The sequence below is a fragment of the Dichotomopilus funicola genome (assembly GCF_033296635.1).
Source record: "Dichotomopilus funicola strain CBS 141.50 unplaced genomic scaffold C8A04scaffold_16, whole genome shotgun sequence".
Taxonomy (NCBI): domain Eukaryota; kingdom Fungi; phylum Ascomycota; class Sordariomycetes; order Sordariales; family Chaetomiaceae; genus Dichotomopilus; species Dichotomopilus funicola.
The window spans coordinates 242141-261303 of record NW_026944037.1 but is presented as its reverse complement, the minus strand read 5'-3'; the positions used below and the strand labels follow the sequence as shown (position 1 = coordinate 261303).

The window sequence follows — 19163 nt, the reverse complement described above, 5'->3', positions numbered from 1 at the left end:
AAAACTCGAAAAAAACCGCCCATCTAGACCATTGTCGCTCTCTATTTAGCGGACCGCTCGCTTGATTAAAGAGGAAGAAAAAAGAAAAAAAAAGTGACAAAACAACAGCTGAACCCAGCAAGATCACCAGGTAAAACTCTCCTCCACAAAATCCACCACCGTCCTCTGCGCCTGCACCTGGCGCACAGCATCCCGCACATCATCCGCTAGCCCTCCCGGACCGCACACCGTCACACACATGGCGCCCCTCTGCTCGCCAACCTCCTTCGCCAACAACATCGGAATATTCGGCCGCCCGGGGAACATCTGCACCGTCGCCGACCGCGAGACGACCTGGTTGGCGTTCTTGGGCCGGGTGACAAACAGGCGAATCTCGAGAATGTCCTTGCGGTTGGGCATCTTGAGAATCTGGTCCATAAAGGGGCGGGCCCACTCGAGGATCTCGTAGTCGCGCAGGATCCAAACCAGCGTGACGCGTCGCGTGGCGGCGGTGCCTGCGTTGTACCCGTTGACCAGGTGGCGGACGTAGCTCATCTGGTGGGTGATGCCGGTCGCGCCGGCGAAGAGCACGCAGTGGCCGTAGCTGTCTAGGTTGTGGTGGCCGGCATAAGGGCCTTCGAAGGCGGCACGCATCGAGATCTCGCGGTTGCCTGGGGCGCGGGAAGCGGCGTCGAAGAGCTTGCGGGTGAAGCCGGTGTGGGCGCCGATGATGAAGGATACGCTGGTTCCGATGACCTGCGCCGGGTTGCGGGGCTTATCCTTCTCGGTGGTGGGGAGCATCTCGTCGTCGCGATGGTGGTGTTCAAACCACGCGATGGAGAACGGGTGGGATTCCCAGCAGTTGACGCCCGCAAATCGAAGGTAGGCATGCTGGCCCGGCTTGACGTCGACAAACCGTGGGAGGCGCATGGTGACGCGACAGGCCTCGCCTGGCATGGCTTCAACGGTGGCGTGGGTGAAGCCGTGGCTCGACCAGTTGAGGTAAGCGAGGCGGAACATGCGTGCAGTTCGTTCCGCGACCCAGATAGCCACAATGGCAAAGATCCAACTGGTTTGCGGAAGGCCCCCGGGCACGCCGGCTGTGACGCAGTGAACCCAGGTGCAGACGAAGACGATCAAGGCGAGGATGATGTGTACGTTGAGGAAGGTCTCGTAAAATGCGTGGCGTACCGGGGAGAAGGCCAGGATCAAAATGAGGAACATGGCCACGGTGCCAACAGTGCCGGAAGAAATGAAGGGCTCGCCCAGGATTCTATCCTTGACGCCGCTCCATCCACCGTCGGCGACTTGGACGATGGCCCACGAGATGAAGTGGATGATAATCTCGACGATGGCGATCCGCCCCATCCACCGATGCAAGAGATTGTACGTGTCGAAGCTCACGTTGAGAAGCCCGATCAGCGGGTTGTTGCGGCCCGCGAAGATGATGAGCGGCACCATGCTCACGACCGCCAGCGTTCCGGAGCGGCCCCGGATTTCGGCGCAGAGGGCGTACTTGTTCTCGACTTTCCAGTGGAGGACGAACATGTAGGCAATGTTGCTGGCGAGGTAACCGAGAAGGAGGAGAGCGTGGAATCTAGAGGGAAGTGTTCCCATGTTCGCGGCGCCGGAGAGGCGGATCTCGCGGTTGTGGCGTTTCCTCCACAAGGGCGCGTAGAGAAGCTGCTTCTTCAACCACGGCATTTTGTTCCATTGCGTCCGCTTCCAAAAGTCCTGCTTCTCTGCCGGCAAAGGCATGGCCGAGACCAGTCTGAGCTTCGCCCACGAGAGTTCGCCTATCCTGATGACAAGCATGATCAGGCCAACGATGCCTAAACTCCACCAAAGTACCTCGGTGAACAGCATGTTGTTGACTTGGTTGACGCCATCGAGGCCCGTGCTGTATTGGGAAATCGTTGAACTTGGGGTGGCCACTCCGGCCGGTGTCGCTGTCGTCGTAGTTGGTATAGTCGTAGCTCGTGGCTGTAACGGCGCAGCCGCGTAGCCGAGTCCCCGGTGGGGGAGTGCGGGCTCCATTGTGAAAGGAAAGAGGTCGAGAAAGCCCTAAGAAGAGGGGGGGAGATGCGATAAAGTCGGTTCAAGAGCAGCTTCGAGGGACAAATAGAACACAAAAGCGCCCACACTAAGCCGCAAGTTACTTTAGGTGACTTTAGCACGCGACTGTGGACCGGTCCGACGAAAAGTTGTGTTATTGAGAAGCGAATAGTCCCATTGTCTGCTGAACGTTGAACAATAAGTAGAGAACAAAGGCGTTGCGGGCCGGCTCTTCTCTGGCCGGTCGACGGGATGAACAAAGTGAAAACCCCGGCTGGCTCCGCGACAATGGTCCGATCAAAGGGATCTGTCGAGCACAGCGTGGATCCGGGCCGAGGAGGTCGTCGCCAAAGTTGAGCCTGAGGAAACACAGGAAGGTTTGTTGCTGGCGGAGAAATAACGAAGTGAGTCCGCGGATGCTTTACCAGAAAGCAGGAGCCAGGTGTGAATGTTGTTTCATCCGGATTCAGGGTCGTACTCGATAAGCGTGAAATTCCAAGTGAGGAATTCGGATCTGTCACAAACGAATGGGAACAAGACTCAAGAGATTGAGATGAAATGAAAACAGTGTGAGATCGGCGTCGATGCAAACCGGTCGTTGTGGATTGGCTTCACCCCCTGTTGTATCGCAACACAGCACCGCTGGGCGTGTCAATCTTGGAAATGAGACAAGAAAACAAGAGACTGTATAAACTGGAGACCAAACCAGTCGGTCTTCGCTGTTGAATGAAAGTTGTGTGGTTGCCGAAAGGAGGCCTAGCGAGTAAAAGGGCAAAAGAGAGTCAAGGACACACAGCCGCGCGCATCTGGCCGACACTCCTTACCTTTATCAAAATGCGCAAGACATCAACGAGGCCGCCCCGCAGAAGGCTAGATCGATATCGCGCCCCCTGAATCCGAGAAGAGGATTTCTCTCGGTGGGACTCTTTCCTTGGAGATCCATTGTCGGCCAACCGAACTCGCGGAAGAGTCTTCCCCTGCGCCAAGTACACCTGCGGACAACACTCAGGTCAGCAAGACCCTGGAAAACACCTATCAGGCGGTGCCTGACGTCCATTTCTCGTGGTGTTCTGCACAACCCAAGCGGAGGTGCGGAGGCACAGAACCGGGGTCCTGGGTCGAGGAACCGGGATGTCCTGAACTGGCCAAAATCATAGGGTGAGGATGGCCTTGGCCCACCGACGGCGGATTTCAGAATTCATGCAGTTGAAGGGGGGCGAGCATTTTGATTGGCTCAGTGTTTGATCGGGCGTTTCTTTGCCCCTGCCCAGCCGGCGATTCCCACTGCGGTAAGTGCCTTGGCCACGACACCACGCAAACAGGTGCAAAAAGCAGTCTTGCCCTTCGTTTAGAGTACGAAGACTTCGGTCCCATTCCAGCCGACGCGGTGGTTTCCCTTCCGGTGCTTCGACAACGTGGCAGATGAAGAAGATTCCAATGTGTTGTGCCGAATCCGCCCGCTAAAAACCTGAATTGCGGTGTAGCAAGGAACGGAAAGGTCCCCTCTTTTGTCTTACCACAGTTATTCGTATTTGTTGCCGGTCCAGAAGCAGGCACCCCCACCTGCAGATAGGAAAGGCGCGCGCTTGCGCTACCGCAGCACCGATTTGAGGAAACACCCGTTTTGGCAACTCAACATCGTCGTCGGCGGCTCAAGACGCGAAAGGAATGGGTAACGGCTCCGCTTATGCCCCCCCGAACTCGATCAATATTCGCAACATTGAATGTACAGATATTCCAGGCGGTTAGGTAGGTGGCTTAAAGGGAGTTGAGGGCCGCCAGCTCAATGGTGCAGCCGCAGGACAAACACCAAGGAAGGCTTGGAACAGCCTTACTTAGGCCGTTAAAGCGTCTTTGTCGGCAATCGCCGAGCATCTCATGATTCCCAGCCACCACAGTACCTCAGAAACAAAGAAACCTTGCCGAACCTTTATCTCTCGAACACCAGAGCTTCCATTTTCTCGTGACGATCTGTTTGAAGTGTAAGTCCTTTGGGTTTGAGGCTTTCGAGAAACGACTGGGTTCGAGAGCCCTTAGATTATGAGTGAGATCTCAATCTGGAAAGATGTAGACGCAAAGAGAAGTTGCATCGATAATGCTTCGGTCTTGTCCGGACCTGATACTGTCCAAGCTCCCATGTGGTTGCATGGAATCAAGTTCCATCCCGATGCGATTACACTACTGTGCCGATACAGTAATCCGTACTGGTAACACTGTGTGCGGCCGTGCGCTGGAAATTTCCGGGAAACGCCAAGCATTCAAGCATTCAGGAATGCATCGTTGACTGCCGACGGGCGACCGCGCAAAAGAGCTCAAGGACATTGTGCAACTGCTCCGCCCGCAGCGCCCACTGATCGAGGCTCTGCTTCCAGCTTTTCGACCATGGGCTCGAGCGCGTCAAAACCGGCCGACTCCCACGTGTGGAGGGGGTACGTTCAAGTCCTCTCGGAGCTCTCCTTGCGCTCATTCTCGCCATGTTTACAAAGTAGACTAACCGAAATCCCAGGCCGCCCCAGACCGGGGTGTCACAAAACCTCCTTGAGTCCATTGAGGCTAGCAACGAGGTACGTTGTCTCCCTAGTTAGCCGCTGCCCCGCCCTATCCAGCTCACCAGGTTTCCCACTGCAGACCGACGTCTCCCGCATCCAGTCGCTCGAGCTCCACATCCAAGAACGTGTCACCGCCGAGCTGAAACGCCTACGCGAACAAGAAGCTCAGGGAGTCCGTGAGGCACAGAAGAAGTTAGCAGCTGAGCCCGCCGAACAACAAGGAAGCGAGGCCGAGGGGAAGCTTAGGGGGGCCAGCCGACAGGAGGTGTCCAAAGTGATCGATAATCTGCGGGCAAAGCTGGAGGAGAGGAAGCAGCCACGGCAGCTGCCCGAAGCCCTTGAAAGCGCACAAAATGAGGTAGTGCGGTGTCTCCGCGAGAATGACCGCCGGCCGTTGGACTGCTGGCGCGAGGTGGAGGCGTTCAAGGAGCAGGTCAGGAGGTTGGAGAGGGGCTGGGTCGATAAAGTTGTGAGCTAGGTGTGATATGGGGAAGGTGGGAACCAAGAGGCGGCGGCTTGACGTTATCAGGTCGGGGCTATATACCACAGATATTATGTACAAAATAGGGCCAATATCCAACACCGCGGCCCGATCTTCACGGATGCGTTGTAAGGAATAGAAGTCTGGAAAGCGTTAAAACAACATAGCACTAGACAGACGGTTGGGGAAGCTAAGCAATATTTAGTTGCAGGGATTCTATGGTGGGAGCTTCTGTCTTCACGGCTATCTCCTTTTTCAGCTCTTCTCGGCGTCGGAGCCCCTCTAGCCGTTTACGCTCCCTCCTTACTTGCGCATCCTCCCAGTCATCTTTGCCTTTCGGAGGTGTGAAAGCTGCCTCCAGCGCCGCGCTAAATCTCGCAATCCTCTTGTCGTTCTCTGCGAACCTCTCGTTGGATATCCGCACAAGAGTTTCTAGGTACTCAGGGGAAACGGTCAACTGGCGAACGCCGTTTGTTTCTGCCCCGATGAGAGACTCGAAAGACAAGCCCATAGACCGCACGGCCACCATCGGCGTCGCTTCTTCGTCTGGCTGCCGCGCGAGGAGGCTCACAGCACCAGTTTCGCGGAACCCAGCCTCCATACCAGCCTGGACTACCAGCTGCGCATGCTCAAGGGACGCAGTCAGTATATGTAATATCTGTAAAATTGTATTAGCTTGTTTCGCCCATCACATATCAGCAGCAATACCCATTACCATTGGTTCGAACTTGAAGTGGATGAGCCTCGCCGCGTCATCCAAGCCGCTCCCTCCGGTTGGTAACCCCCCGTTTCCACCTAACAGTAGCTTCTCATACCCTTCCTCAGCAACCCCAGCACGGTACTCCCGGGTCTGTATTGGGTCATGAGACACAAATAGCCACTCCCCGCCCCCCTTCCCACCAGCAGAGCTCGCACTCCCACTCGCCACACTACCATTCCCACTTCCACTCCCGACAACCGCTGCCACCTCCATCGACCGGCCGCCTTCATCCTCAACAACAACCCTCCCACCCGCAGCGCCACCGTCCCTCTCCCCAGCCGTGCTCGACACAGCCGCTTTCCGGCCCTCGAGGTATACACTGACTCTGCCCGCACAACTACTCGTTGTGACAAGACCCGCGTAGGTGGTGTTGATCTGGTCGATTAGGGCACGGATGCGGACATCGACTGAGCCCTTGGGGGAGGCATCGGTGTATTGCTCATCGGGCAGGGCGAGCTGGGAAAGGATTTTCTGTTTTCTGAGGGTGAAGGCGGGACCGGGTGTTCCAAGATTTTTCATGTTTTTCAATGAATCCAGGTTGGTGCTTTTTGTCTCGGGTTTGTTGTCCAGGTGGAAGAATTTTGGGTCGGCAGAGGTTGATTTGGGATTTGGTGATGGTTCGGATGGGGAATGGAAAATGGAGGTCACGTGCTTACCATTAACCCCTTTGACGATACATATCTCCCTACCTAGGGGGGTAAATCATGAGGTTAGGTAATAACAATGAATCTTGGAATGCGACGGGATTCCCGAGTATAATTTGGCCAGCCAAAAATCACTAAAATCATGAGGTCGTCAAGCATCAACAATTCTTAATGGTGGGAACAAGATGAGACAGAATTACAGAAGGGGACAAATTCATAAATGGGACCTTCCTGGGAGCTGTGACATGTCTATTTTCAGCACATGTAAGAGAGAAATCAAGTAGATGAGAGAATAGGAGGAGGGTGTGGGAAAATATAACATTGAAACAGAGGACGACAACTGAAAACGAAACGCATCCCACGCCGGCCCTCTATGGCCCGCCCTTTCACGGTTCCGTCCCAATGTTCGATGATGCCGTTGTAATCCAATGACAAACGCATGAAACCACTCCCCTGGCGGGTGGTCCCGTCTTCCAGGTTGCTCATACCACGCACCTTCCGTCCTCCCCGCGACAGCCATTCCTTTATAACCCACCCTTTCGCTATCAGTTTCCAACAACCTCCCCATCCGGCAAATGCCCAACCGCGGATGGCGCATTTAGGGGGGTGCAGGAACACTCGGTGCTGCCTGCTTGCTCCCCTTCCTAAGTTCGATTCAGGGAGGGGGCACCACAGTAAAATTCTTCGGGATTTTCGTAGCTGTCTACAACCTCCCCGGAGGAAGTGGGCAGTGAGCTTTTTGTGTTGTTCTCTTTCTTATTATTATGACGCACGCAGGGGCCTTAAACCTAAGACCAGAGACTAGAGAGAAAGGTAGAAAATACGATAGGGTAAACAAAACTTTTGTAGAACATCAGAATTTTGTTAAAAACTTAAAACTAACACAGCCTCAAAACACAACATCTCAAAGATTAGCAGCCAGTGCCGCCGCACTTCCAGCAAGAAGCATCGCTGCGGTTGGCACGGCACCGGAGGGGCCACCGGCATTAAGGGGTATCGTAGCGGGCACAATCGTGGTTGTAGGCACGATACCCGAAGTCAACGGAGCATCTGCTACAGCCGCGACCCCCTCAAACGCAGGTGCTTGTGTGGCAGCGGCCGGGTCTGGAGTAGCCGAAATATTGGCTGGGTTCAGAACACTGCGTAAAGAAAAAAAGCTGTCAGAACAGAAACAAAAACAGCCCCCAGCTTTTCATGAGTGTGTGTAGGTATGGGTATGGTATGTAGGTAAGGAAAATACACTCACTTATCCAACACGTGCACAACTCCATTACTCGTCAACACATCCGCCAGCACAACCTTTGCCGAGTTGACAAAAACCTGCGTGCCATCCCGGCGAACGGTAACATTCTGCCCCTGGAGCGTCGCCAGCGTAATCTGGTCGGCACTTAGAAGATCGGGGCTGAACTGCAGCTGCCCCGGCAACACATGGAATCCCAAGATGCTCGTGAGGTCCTCGACCGACAGCGAGCCCAGCGCAGACCCGATCGCCTTGAAGGCGTCGTTTGATGGAGCGAATATTGTGACGTCTGTGAGGCCGTTGACGGCGTCGACTAAGTTGGCGGCGGTGAGTGCGCCTGCGAGGGACGTTAGTCCGGTGTTGATGGCGGTTTGCCCGGGGTTTGCGGGTACGGTGAGAACGGTATCGATGACGTGGACGATGTTGCCGCCGTCGAATGCGACGTCCTAGGACAGACACATGATAGGTTAGCCCCGTTGGGTTCCGGAACTCGACGTGAGGCGGCTTGACCTTACAGGAGTGACCACTTTGGCGGCTTGCTTGAAACCCGAGAGTATTGTCGCAGAGCCATCTACCGTCACTAGTCCAACTCTTTGCCCCCCGGTGACGTTGGTGAATGGTGCTCCCAGCAAAGTCGAGGGGAACTGTGGGGTGGCCGAGAAGGCGCTGGACAACAATTTTCCCACTAGCACATGGTATTGCAGTACACCAGCCAAAGCCCTGGGGTTGTTCATCAGCTCTGCTGATTTGGGATTTCTAGCCAGAAGATTGGCAAAGGCAGTGTCGGACGGGGCCAGGACTGTGACGTTTTGGGCCGTCGAGAGCGCCTGGACAACATCCGGGACGAGGGTGAGGAGATCTACTCGGGTTAGGCTCATGCTTGGTCAATGTCAATGGAGAGTTCAAGTCGGAGTCCTTACTAGTGAGAGTGCTGAGTGTGGCGTTGTTAGCTTCAAGAATGGACGCCAAAGACTGAGCCGAGACAGAAGCCACGAGACTGAGGGGGAGTAGACGGGAAAGATGCATTGTCGCAGGGTATCGTGGCTCAACCTCGGTCAATAATTATTTATTACCTATGTTACGGACGCAGTACAATGTTGGCTGCTGGATATGAGGGCGAAAAGTCTGTGATAATATATACTTTGGTAAGGGCATCTGAAACGCAGCAGTGACTCCGTGCTTCCGGTATGAAACGAAGCGCTTGCTCGCCCTAGATTTGCTTAGGCCATCTCACGATAGCTTCAATCAATAGATCTACCGTAAAAGTCGGCAAATGCAAATGCGAGGTCAAATAATACGGCATGAAGGGGGGAAGTTTGCCGTGTTCTTCGAACCAGACAGGCTATCACTGGCCCCAGCACCCTCTATTCTGAAATCGGCGGCCAATCTGGGACACGATGGCCCCTGCCCAGGTACGGTAGCAGACCGGAACAAGGGAAAACGGCTTTCCGTGGATGATATTTTGGAATTGAGGGCCCAAGCCTTGACTCCGGAGCCGGTCGTGGCATAATCACCTTGACCTTTGCGAAGCATCGGGTGTCGGAGCTGGGGGATCACGGCAGCCCCTGAGCTTGTTCCCGAGGATCGGTAGACCGGCCGTTGCCGCTGTGCATCCTGCGACTGGTCCTCAGTATTGACATAGTTCTAAAAAAGGAGGATATGCAATTTTCGGTCGGGATTCCAGCAAAAGGGAGGTGTTGTTGTGGAATCTGCTATTGAACACACCATTTAACTTGCGATAAACAAATGCCTGACGTCAACCCTAACCCTATCGCCTCCGAAACGAACTTGATGACAAACAACCCCGGAATGGACTCACTCTCGATGATCAACAGGGGGCAGGCTGCGCACTGGCATTAGGACACCGGGTGTGTCGACATACGCGGCACCAAACATTCCAGCCTCGCGAACAAAGTAGTATCGATCCAAACCGGTTGACCCCGGATATGGGCGGCTTGGGCGATGGCCGACATGGTTGGGGGGTAAACGGGGGTTTTAATTGGGGGAGATTGGTGGGGTAACATGGGATTGATGGAAAAGGCCATGATCACGGGAACACCTGGAAAGTTTAAACCTACCTACCTACCCAACCTCACACGCTCGTCGACACTAGTAGTTCATAAGAGATATGTATTCTTCTTAGCTTTCTTTATTTACTTGGTTCAACAGCTTGAAAACGCAACAGACAAAAGATTTTCAATGCAACAGATCACCATGCTGTCCGAAACCCACGGCCCCCAATGGCCGCGATAACCGATAACGCCGACACCAAGCACCCCAAAACGCCGTTTGAATGCAAATCATCCCAAATGCCATCATCCCATGCGTGAGTGACCTCGTTCCCCTTGATACCTAGTTTTCCGGACCCCCCCCCCCCCTTATCATCATCATCATCAACGTGAGAACCCTCGTTAATACCTCCAACCTTGAAATGCTTAAGCAGTCTGCTGCTGCTGCTGTAGAGCCGCCTGCTCCAACAACTGAGCGTAGCGGCTTTGCTTGTTGTGGATGCCGCACTCGGTCTTATCCTGACCCTTCCACCGGCCAGCGCGCTCATCTTCGCCCTCACCAACAGGGACGGTAGAGTGCCAGTCACCAACTGACTTGTAGCCCCGGTCGAGCAGGGCGTTGTACGGCACCTTGTTCTCGTCGATGTACGCCTTGACCTGGCCAAAGGACCAGTTGGCGAGCGGGTTGATCTTGATCACACCGCGCTCGTCGTCTAGTTCGATGACGCTGATATCGCCGCGCTGTCCGCCCTGCGACCGGCGGCGACCCGTCAGCACGGCGGCCACCTTGAGGTCCAGATAGGCGCGCTGCAGCGGCTCAACCTTGGCGATCCAGTCGTACAGCTCGGCCGACATGTCGTACAGCTTCTCGCCGTACAGGGCCTCGAACTGGGCGACATCGTCGACATCTGCTGGCTTGAAGACGTGCACCTTGACGTTGTAGCGCTCCCGGACGCGGTCCACCAGCTCATACGTCTCCTTGAAGTGGTACAGGGTGTCGAGGAAGATGAGGTCGATCGGTTGCGGGGTGCCTGACTCAGCATCCAGCTTGGAGAGCATGTCGACGGTGACGAGCCCTGTCAGGCCAAAGGCCGTGGATTGGTAGAGGTTGGGGAAGAAGATCTTGCAGAAGCGGAGGATGTCCATGGGGTGGAGGTTCTCGAGTTGTTTGTTGAGGTGCTTGATGTGTGGCTGGGTGAGGGATATCCGGGGCAGGCTGACGGTGGAGGCGTTCGGCGAGACGAACCCGGAATCGACGGAGCCATGGTCCCCAGGCGAGGACAGCTGAGAAGAGGTTTCGGAGTGGGTGTCGGCCATGGTAGATGATGGGGAAGTCGAACCGTTATTGTGGTGGTGGTGTGTAGTGTGTCTACCTGTGTGCGTGGCTGGTGCTAGTGGTGGTTTGTGGTTGGTTGTTGGTTGTTGGCTAATGCCGCAGGAAGAGGAGGCGGGCGAGGATGATCAAGTCTCAAGCACTGAGCGGTCGCGGGGCTAGTTGTTTGCTGAGATAATGGTTGTGGGCAAAGAGCGAGGGAAATCGGAGAGCAAGGGGGACCGAAACCGCAGCAAGAAAATGCGTGTCAAAAAGGCGGGAAGGGGGGGGTTGCTAAAGGGGGTCGGGTGGTATTAAAAAACAGCACGGAAGAAGGGAGGCCCGTTCGAGCGTCTCGCAGGGTTACGAATATCCAAGAGCAAATTGCGGGATCTTGGGTCCGGCAGGGTGAACGGAGCGAGGTGAGTATTCTACTTATTATACGCATCACCAGCCATGACTAATGCCTGCTTTTCAAGCAATCTTGGTCATCACGAAGAGATCCGAAGACAAGACCGATCTGGCATTGGCCCCTCACCGTCGAAACCGGGTCAGCATGCCACCTCGGAGTGGAGGCACAGTGAAAGGCACGTTTTTATGAAGCTTTCATCAGAGTGGTGGTGTTTTCAGCGAGGCTGATCACGACATCTGGAGACTATGTGATTGGCCGATATGGTCGATTTTCTGTGGGGGTGCCGGTTCCGCCGTTGTTCAAAACGGCACCCCTTGTGGCAAGCACGCAAGCACTCGGCCCAGAGAAGGCACCATTCCTTTCACGAATCACGGAAAACGCTGTGTGCCTGGCTTGGTGTCTTCTTGCCGAGACCCGGCGGTTCCGACGATCATGTTTTGGCGCTGTGCCGCCGTTTGGGGCAAGCGAGTTGAGACAGCATCGAGCAGGCATGGAATGTTGAGGCATTCGACTTGATGGCCGTTGTGAGTGTAACTAACTATCTATGACTGCCTCGTAAGTAACTACCTTTAGTAAGCCGGGCCGCACTCGCCCTTCGTTTTGAGTCGAGCAGCGGACCCAACAAGCATGATGTCACCGACGGAACAATTCTGACAAACCCAATTCTGCCCTCCTGTTCGTCCAAACATCAACAAAACTAAAGTCCGTTTGCACGCCGGGCAGATGGGAGAAGACTCGGTCGTCTGCATGGAAGCTCGTTCCGATCTCGAAATGGACGCGGCTCGGCGGCTCGGCGGCTCAGATTGAGACCGACTCCCGCGCCACACGGACCGTGGGGTGCATCATGGGGAGCGTGGCATTCGTGAGCATCGCCCAATGGCAAATGGCTTCAGAGGGACCCTTGAACATGGGGACCTGATAAAAAGGTCGCGGCCCCAGCAGGTCTCACCACCCGTTTTCTGGAGAAAAGCCTCTGACGTCCGCCAGGGGAAATCCGGCTGTGTACACTACTATGTACGGATACATATACCGTAATTGCCGATAACTTGGGTAAGTGACACTTTGCTAAATTGACTGTGTATGCGGTCGACGGAGCCAAGCACGGGGAATGCCGTCGAGCAGAAAATTGTGTATTTGCGCGCTTCGATTGCTTCAAAAATCGATCTGTCCAAGGCGGAAACATGTCCGCACTCCGACGATCGTGACAAAACGAACGGGGAATCCAAATAGAAAGTATGGCGGGTTTTGGTTCACCTAAAGAAGGAAGGTTGTGGGAGGTTTTTCCGTCCGAAGACCGACTCCGGCGCTTTTTGGCCGGAGGATGATCCGACGTGTGCCAAGCAAATGGCGGGGTCCTCTTCCTGCCGGCTTCCCGTTCCCTGAAAACACTCGAAACGCGGGGGCATACCGATTTTTTTTTCCCGCGGCGGGACTCTTCCAGAGATTGCAGCAAAAGGTGGCACAAAGGGGCAGCTGCCGGAATTCACAAAGGCTAACGAGCCACTCTCGCAACTTTTCCCGACGTCGTCATGGCTGAGGAAACCGGAGCGTCGCCCCGCCAAGCGCGGCCCTCGATGACTGCGACCATGCGGAGCAGCTCCTTTCTGAGGGACCATCAACAATACCGCCCGCAGTACAAACCCGAGAACCACTACGGGATTGACACCGTCGTGGAAGATCTACGAGCAACTTCCATCTCCCCGCGGGACATTACTCCCTTCAAGGGCGTCCCTTCTCCCGAAAACCCCCCCACGATTGTCGAGAGCGGCGTGAGCCACGGGTTGTCGCATCCCAACTGCACCCCGCGAACCGGCGCGCACCTTGATAAGCTTGTCGCGACACTGTTCTACCGATCGTCAGCACCCCGAGCCTCCAATGTGATCCCGTCCCCGCAGAAGGGCCCGTCCCCGCAGCCCAGCCGGTCCCCCTCGCTTCACGCTGCTGCGCCTGCAGTGCCCGCGGCCGAGTCCGACATCCCCCCGACCATGGCCCCGAGTAGTAGCCTCGAGACATACCCCCTAGAACCTCCTGCAGCCGAGCCCGAGCCGCTCGACCACCTCTACGGCTCTTACGTCACCCCCATGTGCATCGCCGCGTTCTTACACCTCATGACGGCCTTCCCGTTACCCCCCAGCTCCACCGACCTCACATCGGCACACCGCTGCCTCAAGCTCGACCCCAGCCAAGAAGAGCACCCTGTAGTCGTCGAGCTAACCGTCGCCCCGGCACCCTCGCCCGATTACCTGTCCCTTGCCGACCTTCGCAAGCACGAGCTCATTTACCGTTTCGAGCGCGAATGGAACGTGGACGTCGCCCTGCGCGCCGACACCCTCTGGCGCCGCTACCCGCGCCTAGTGGTCTTCGACATGGACAGCACCCTCATCACGCAGGAGGTCATTGACCTTCTAGCCGCCACCATCAAGGATCCGCCCGATCTTGCCGCCCGCGTCGCTGATATCACCCATCGCGCGATGTTGGGCGAGCTCGAGTTCGACTCAGCCTTCCGTGAGCGCGTGAAGCTTCTCACCGGGCTACCAGCCACCATCTTTGAGGAATTGCGTCCCGTATTGGACGTGACCAACGGCGTGAGGCCGCTCCTCCGTGCCCTGAAGAGATTGGGTGTCAGGACTGCCGTACTCTCGGGGGGGTTCCTGCCGCTTACTAGTTGGTTGGCTGGAGAGCTGGGGATTAATTATGCACATGCGAACGAGGTCGTCATCGACGAGACAACGGGCCGCTTGACCGGTGAGGTTAAAGGCCGGATCGTTGGTAAGGAGCGTAAGCGTGAGTTGTTGATCGAGATTGCTGAGAAGGAGGGCATCCCTCTCGAGCAGGTGGTGGCGGTAGGGGACGGCGCCAATGATCTGTTGATGATGGAGGCCGCGGGGCTTGGTGTTGCGTGGAACGCCAAGCCGAGAGTACAGATGGAGGCGAGCGCGCGCATCAACGGGGATAGTCTGTTGGATTTGCTCCATCTCTTTGGGTTTAACGCTGAGGAAGTTCAACAACTGAGTGCTTGAGCTTCGGGAGGGTTAGGTTTGGAAAGGGTGTTGTGGGTGGTCTTTTAGGGGTCTTTGTAGGGTTTTTGTTCTGCGCTGTGTGTGGAGTTGGTGGTTTCCTGGCTCTGAGGGTATCGTGAATCCGAGAGAAATCCATGCTAAATTTCTTCAAAATGAATACCAAATTATGTATTCCTGGGAAATGCGAACATAATGTTGCTCGACGTCCTGATCTTGAAACTGAGTGTTTTGTCTAAGCAATATCGAAGTTGGCCCGTTCCCGAAGCATGAAGAACTATAACTCTCCTTGACAGATTGGGTGGTGGCGGTTCATATTTAACCCTCCGTCTCCCGCCGTGATTTCTCCTGCGATCGATCGAACCCGGCGGCGATCTTGACCACTTTCGACACAACGGCCATGGAATCAAGACGAGATGCCGCTCTACACTAAAGTTGGACAACCAAAGATCGCGGACGCTTTCTTTCCTCTCAATCTAGCTGGAATAGAATCAAGTCCGATCTAGCTTTTAGCCCGGAGGTAGTTAGACGTAGAGTAATGGGAAATGCTTGGGCTTTCCGATTCTCAAGACGTTTATTCCAACTCTAACCCGCCCGGGGCATGGCCGAAGAAGCATCACCGGCGAGTACCCTTAGGGACGAGTTCATAGACCCGGCCTCGAGCTGGTGTATCAAAAAGCTGAGGAAGCATTTAGTTTTACGAATTCGGTTACACTAGTCTCACAGTCGCACTTTACTTTGCAGTGCCCGCGCCCCTCGCCCCCCAGCAGGAGGCCGAACCCAAGCACATGTTAAAGAGAGGCGAACTCATGCGGGGTTATCGAAATTCATGTTGACGGAACCAAATGGTTGGTTGCCTGTGGCATCTTTACGAACCGTTCGCTCATATAGTACTGGGGACACAAATCGCTGGCCGTCAATGGGTTGCAAGAAGGTTGTCCCTGAGGTAGGTCCATCACCCGTAGAGAGGAAGGGAGTATGCTTTGTCGAAGCGAGATGCTGGCGAGCCGAGTAGTGTATCCGTCCTGCGGTAGCGAGCCTGGCTTGCGTGGATGGGTTTGGGGGTTCCCCTTGGGATGGCCTCCGCAAAAGCTTATCAGAAATCCTTGATCCATGTCGATATCATGAACGGGGAGAAGCAAGCCTGCATGAATTATGTACATTTGGCCGAGTAAACCCTAACCCTGATCTATCCGATATCCAAGCGTGCCAAGCTGCATGTCGGAGTCTTGGCATACTTAACCCCGCAACCCCACAAGCCCCAAACCTGAAGAAAAAAATCGATGGAGAGAACAATGTGGATATTATGAGAAGGCTAGCTCTTTTGCGCTTCATTAAAATGCCTATATAGTATGAATTCCATGCGAGCGATAAGTACACCATCGAGCAAGTTCTTCTTTACTCCCCTTATTTGGCCAACCGCGCGCTGAACTGCCGCCTCGTGACGAATCCGTTGTTCGAGGTGGGCCACCCCGCCGTGCCCCGCGGTCGCTTTGTTCCTTCCTGGAATTATTGCAACCCTTCCGAGGCAAATCAAGAAAAATTCTGAACCTCTGCGCCACACCTCCCGCCGAATTGAGTGGATGGGAATTGAATGCGGTGTTACGAGCGTTGAAAATGAACTTGAAAGAAACGCGAGAGCGCCGAAGTCATGTCCTCGGATCTGAATAAAATCTCTACTGTGAAGACTGCCACAGACATCGGCACTTGGAGCTTGACTCACGCCGCGAACTCCCGTCCCAGATCTGTGCTCCACCGTCACATTGTCAAGGTTGGGTTGAGCGCCAATGCCTAATCCCCGGGGAGTCGATGCCCATTCGGCGATGAGTCCCACCCGCTCCTGCTTGACCACCGGCATGACACGAACCAGCGTCTGTGGTGGCGCTTGTTTGAGAAGATCTGTTTTGTCGAGGGCACCTGGGCAACGAGAACAAGTCACATATTGGTGGGGGTCGATACAAGCCCCTTTCAGTGGTTTTCCAGGGGAGCCCCGCGCGGTGAAGTGGTTTCAAGCAGGTTGGAAATATGATAAGGGGCGGAAGAGGGAAAGGTTTGCAGGCGTTACCGAGACGACCAAGTAGAGGAGATCAAACACTTTGCCTGCCTTTTTTGCCTGCTTTTTCGAGTACATTTGGCAATCTACAAGATATCACTCATCATAGCTTAATGAACATGCTCTCTGTTTTGGATCAGACATCAATCAACATATGGATACCTATGCGGAGAAGAGTATGCATACGCCTTGCGGGTGTTTGTGCTTGTGGTCTGAACAAGAAGCCTGATCGCGGGGCTGGGCTGGGCGGCAAGAGCAATTCGTTTGGCAAATTTGAGGGCTTGCCCCACTTTAGTCGAAGTTTTTGTGCTGCGCAACCCCACTAACCCGCCTTGCCCCTCCCGGCCTGGCCATAAAAACTTTCAACCCCTCCTCAAAATTCACCCTCCTCTTTTTCTTTTGCTTCGTCGTCGGCATACCTGATTCGAGCAATCACCTGCCACTTTCCAAGTGCGTTTCCCATCATCGCGCGACTCAAACTCAAGGCGAGCATCATTCCTGACCTTTTCTAGATTTCATCCTGCGCAAGTCGCCAATTCCGTTCTCAAGAACATCAACACCGCAAAAATGGGGTATGTTTTCTTCCTCTCAGGCTGCGTCCGTTTTACAGAGAAGCCACCGAATGCCTAACACAGTCAACAGCAAGGAGGACAAGACCCATCTCAACGTCGTTGTCATCGGACACGTCGACTCTGGCAAGTCTACGACGGTAAGCATCCCAATAGATTCGCTAGCAGGTTCAGCCGCTGACTTCATCGCAGACTGGCCATCTTATCTACAAGTGCGGTGGTATCGACAAGCGTACCATCGAGAAGTTCGAGAAGGTTAGTACTATTCCCAAACCTCGTTGACGATACCCTATGGGCCGTTTTCCCCAACATTCAATCCCATCACTTTTCCCTCCTGGCGATGGCTTTTTTTCTTCTTTTTGTCTGCCTTGTGGCTACCCCTCGCTTATCAAAGCGGGGGAGGGGCACACAAACACAGATAAGCAAAAAAAAAATCCGAGCCACCGCTGACCCACTCACCCCGCCTTGCTGATCGGCCAACCGCACGTATTTGGCATTCGCTCAATGAATTGAGGCTGACACGCGAGACAACAGGAAGCCGCTGAGCTCGGCAAGGGTTCCTTCAAGTATGCGTGGGTTCTTGACAAGCTCAAGGCCGAGCGTGAGCGTGGTATCACCATCGATATTGCCCTCTGGAAGTTCGAGACCCCCAAGTACTATGTCACCGTCATTGGTATGTGCCCCCCTCTTGCCACCACCGCCCCGATCTTTCGCTTACCCATATCCTTCCAGACGCCCCCGGTCACCGTGACTTCATCAAGAACATGATTACTGGTACTTCCCAGGCCGACTGCGCTATCCTCATTATCGCTGCCGGTACTGGTGAGTTCGAGGCTGGTATCTCCAAGGATGGCCAGACCCGTGAGCACGCTCTTCTCGCCTACACTCTGGGTGTGAAGCAGCTCATCGTCGCCATCAACAAGATGGACACCGCCAAGTGGGCCGAGGCGCGTTACCTGGAAATCATCAAGGAGACCAGCAACTTCATCAAGAAGGTTGGCTACAACCCCAAGACCGTCGCTTTCGTCCCCATCTCGGGCTTCAACGGCGACAACATGCTTGACGTCACCACCAACGCTCCTTGGTACAAGGGCTGGGAGAAGGAGGCCGCCAAGGGTGGCGCCAAGATCACCGGCAAGACTCTCCTCGAGGCCATCGACGCCATTGAGCCCCCCAAGCGTCCCACCGACAAGCCGCTCCGTCTCCCCCTCCAAGACGTGTACAAGATCGGTGGTATCGGAACGGTCCCCGTCGGCCGTATCGAGACTGGTATCCTCAAGCCCGGCATGGTCGTCACCTTCGCTCCTTCCAACGTTACCACTGAAGTCAAGTCTGTGGAGATGCACCACGAGCAGCTCACCGAGGGTGTCCCCGGTGACAACGTTGGCTTCAACGTGAAGAACGTCTCCGTCAAGGAAATCCGTCGTGGTAACGTTGCTGGTGACTCCAAGAACGACCCGCCCCTTGGCGCTGCCTCTTTCTCGGCTCAGGTCATTGTCCTGAACCACCCCGGCCAGGTTGGTGCCGGTTACGCTCCCGTCCTGGACTGCCACACCGCCCACATTGCTTGCAAGTTCGCCGAGCTCACCGAGAAGATTGACCGCCGTACCGGTAAATCTGTTGAGGCGAGCCCCAAGTTCATCAAGTCTGGTGACGCCGCCATCGTCAAGATGGTTCCCTCCAAGCCCATGTGTGTCGAGGCTTTCACCGACTACCCTCCCCTTGGTCGTTTCGCCGTCCGTGACATGCGTCAGACCGTCGCTGTCGGTGTCATCAAGAGCGTCGAGAAGGCTGTCGCTGGTGCCGGCAAGGTCACCAAGTCTGCCGCCAAGGCTGGCAAGAAATAAACGGTTTCTTCCCCCAGCAAACAAAAATCTCACTTCCTGGGTTCGGCGCCGCATGGGTCTCATGAGAGATCGCGTCGCGGGTTTACCCGCAACGCAACTATTGGTATGAACACTCGGCCGTTTTGGTATGGGGCACATCGGAGGGTAATGGTCGGCGCATCAAAACTTGTCACCGTGTGCTTGGTACAAAATAGAGTCTCCTAGAAGTGATCACGAAGGTCATGATCCCAAACGTT

The 19163-nt window shown here is 55.0% G+C and overlaps 6 protein-coding genes across 6 annotated transcripts; 3 read left to right on the top strand and 3 right to left on the bottom strand.

The window, feature by feature from the left end:
* Positions 1 to 123: 123 nt before the first annotated feature.
* Positions 124 to 2016, bottom strand: C8A04DRAFT_10678 (ferric reductase like transmembrane component-domain-containing protein; the record flags this gene model as incomplete). The annotated part of the gene is made up of 1 exon (XM_062776676.1): positions 124 to 2016. One exon carries the CDS (start codon positions 2014 to 2016, stop codon positions 124 to 126), a length of 1893 nt encoding a protein of 630 aa, XP_062638740.1.
* A 2400-nt stretch (positions 2017 to 4416) lies between these two features.
* Positions 4417 to 5061, top strand: C8A04DRAFT_10757 (uncharacterized protein; the record flags this gene model as incomplete). Its single annotated transcript, XM_062776705.1, has 3 exons — positions 4417 to 4473; positions 4551 to 4598; positions 4663 to 5061. 3 exons carry the CDS (start codon positions 4417 to 4419, stop codon positions 5059 to 5061), a joined length of 504 nt encoding a protein of 167 aa, XP_062638739.1.
* A 193-nt stretch (positions 5062 to 5254) lies between these two features.
* On the bottom strand, positions 5255 to 8734 carry C8A04DRAFT_10751 (methyltransferase TYW3-domain-containing protein; the record flags this gene model as incomplete). The annotated part of the gene is made up of 6 exons (XM_062776702.1): positions 5255 to 5722; positions 5780 to 6376; positions 7496 to 7607; positions 7715 to 8154; positions 8224 to 8567; positions 8629 to 8734. The coding sequence occupies 6 exons, from the start codon at positions 8732 to 8734 to the stop codon at positions 5255 to 5257; spliced, it is 2067 nt and encodes a 688-aa protein (XP_062638738.1).
* A 1409-nt stretch (positions 8735 to 10143) lies between these two features.
* Positions 10144 to 11034, bottom strand: C8A04DRAFT_35857 (uncharacterized protein; the record flags this gene model as incomplete). The annotated part of the gene is made up of 1 exon (XM_062783327.1): positions 10144 to 11034. One exon carries the CDS (start codon positions 11032 to 11034, stop codon positions 10144 to 10146), a length of 891 nt encoding a protein of 296 aa, XP_062638737.1.
* Positions 11035 to 12970: 1936 nt separating this feature from the next.
* C8A04DRAFT_35856 (HAD-like domain-containing protein) lies at positions 12971 to 14461 on the top strand (the record flags this gene model as incomplete). Its single annotated transcript, XM_062783326.1, has 1 exon — positions 12971 to 14461. One exon carries the CDS (start codon positions 12971 to 12973, stop codon positions 14459 to 14461), a length of 1491 nt encoding a protein of 496 aa, XP_062638736.1.
* A 2617-nt stretch (positions 14462 to 17078) lies between these two features.
* Positions 17079 to 18927, top strand: C8A04DRAFT_26871 (translation elongation factor EF-1 alpha; the record flags this gene model as incomplete). Its single annotated transcript, XM_062780082.1, has 5 exons — positions 17079 to 17083; positions 17154 to 17220; positions 17273 to 17335; positions 17615 to 17753; positions 17813 to 18927. 5 exons carry the CDS (start codon positions 17079 to 17081, stop codon positions 18925 to 18927), a joined length of 1389 nt encoding a protein of 462 aa, XP_062638735.1.
* Positions 18928 to 19163: the final 236 nt, after the last annotated feature.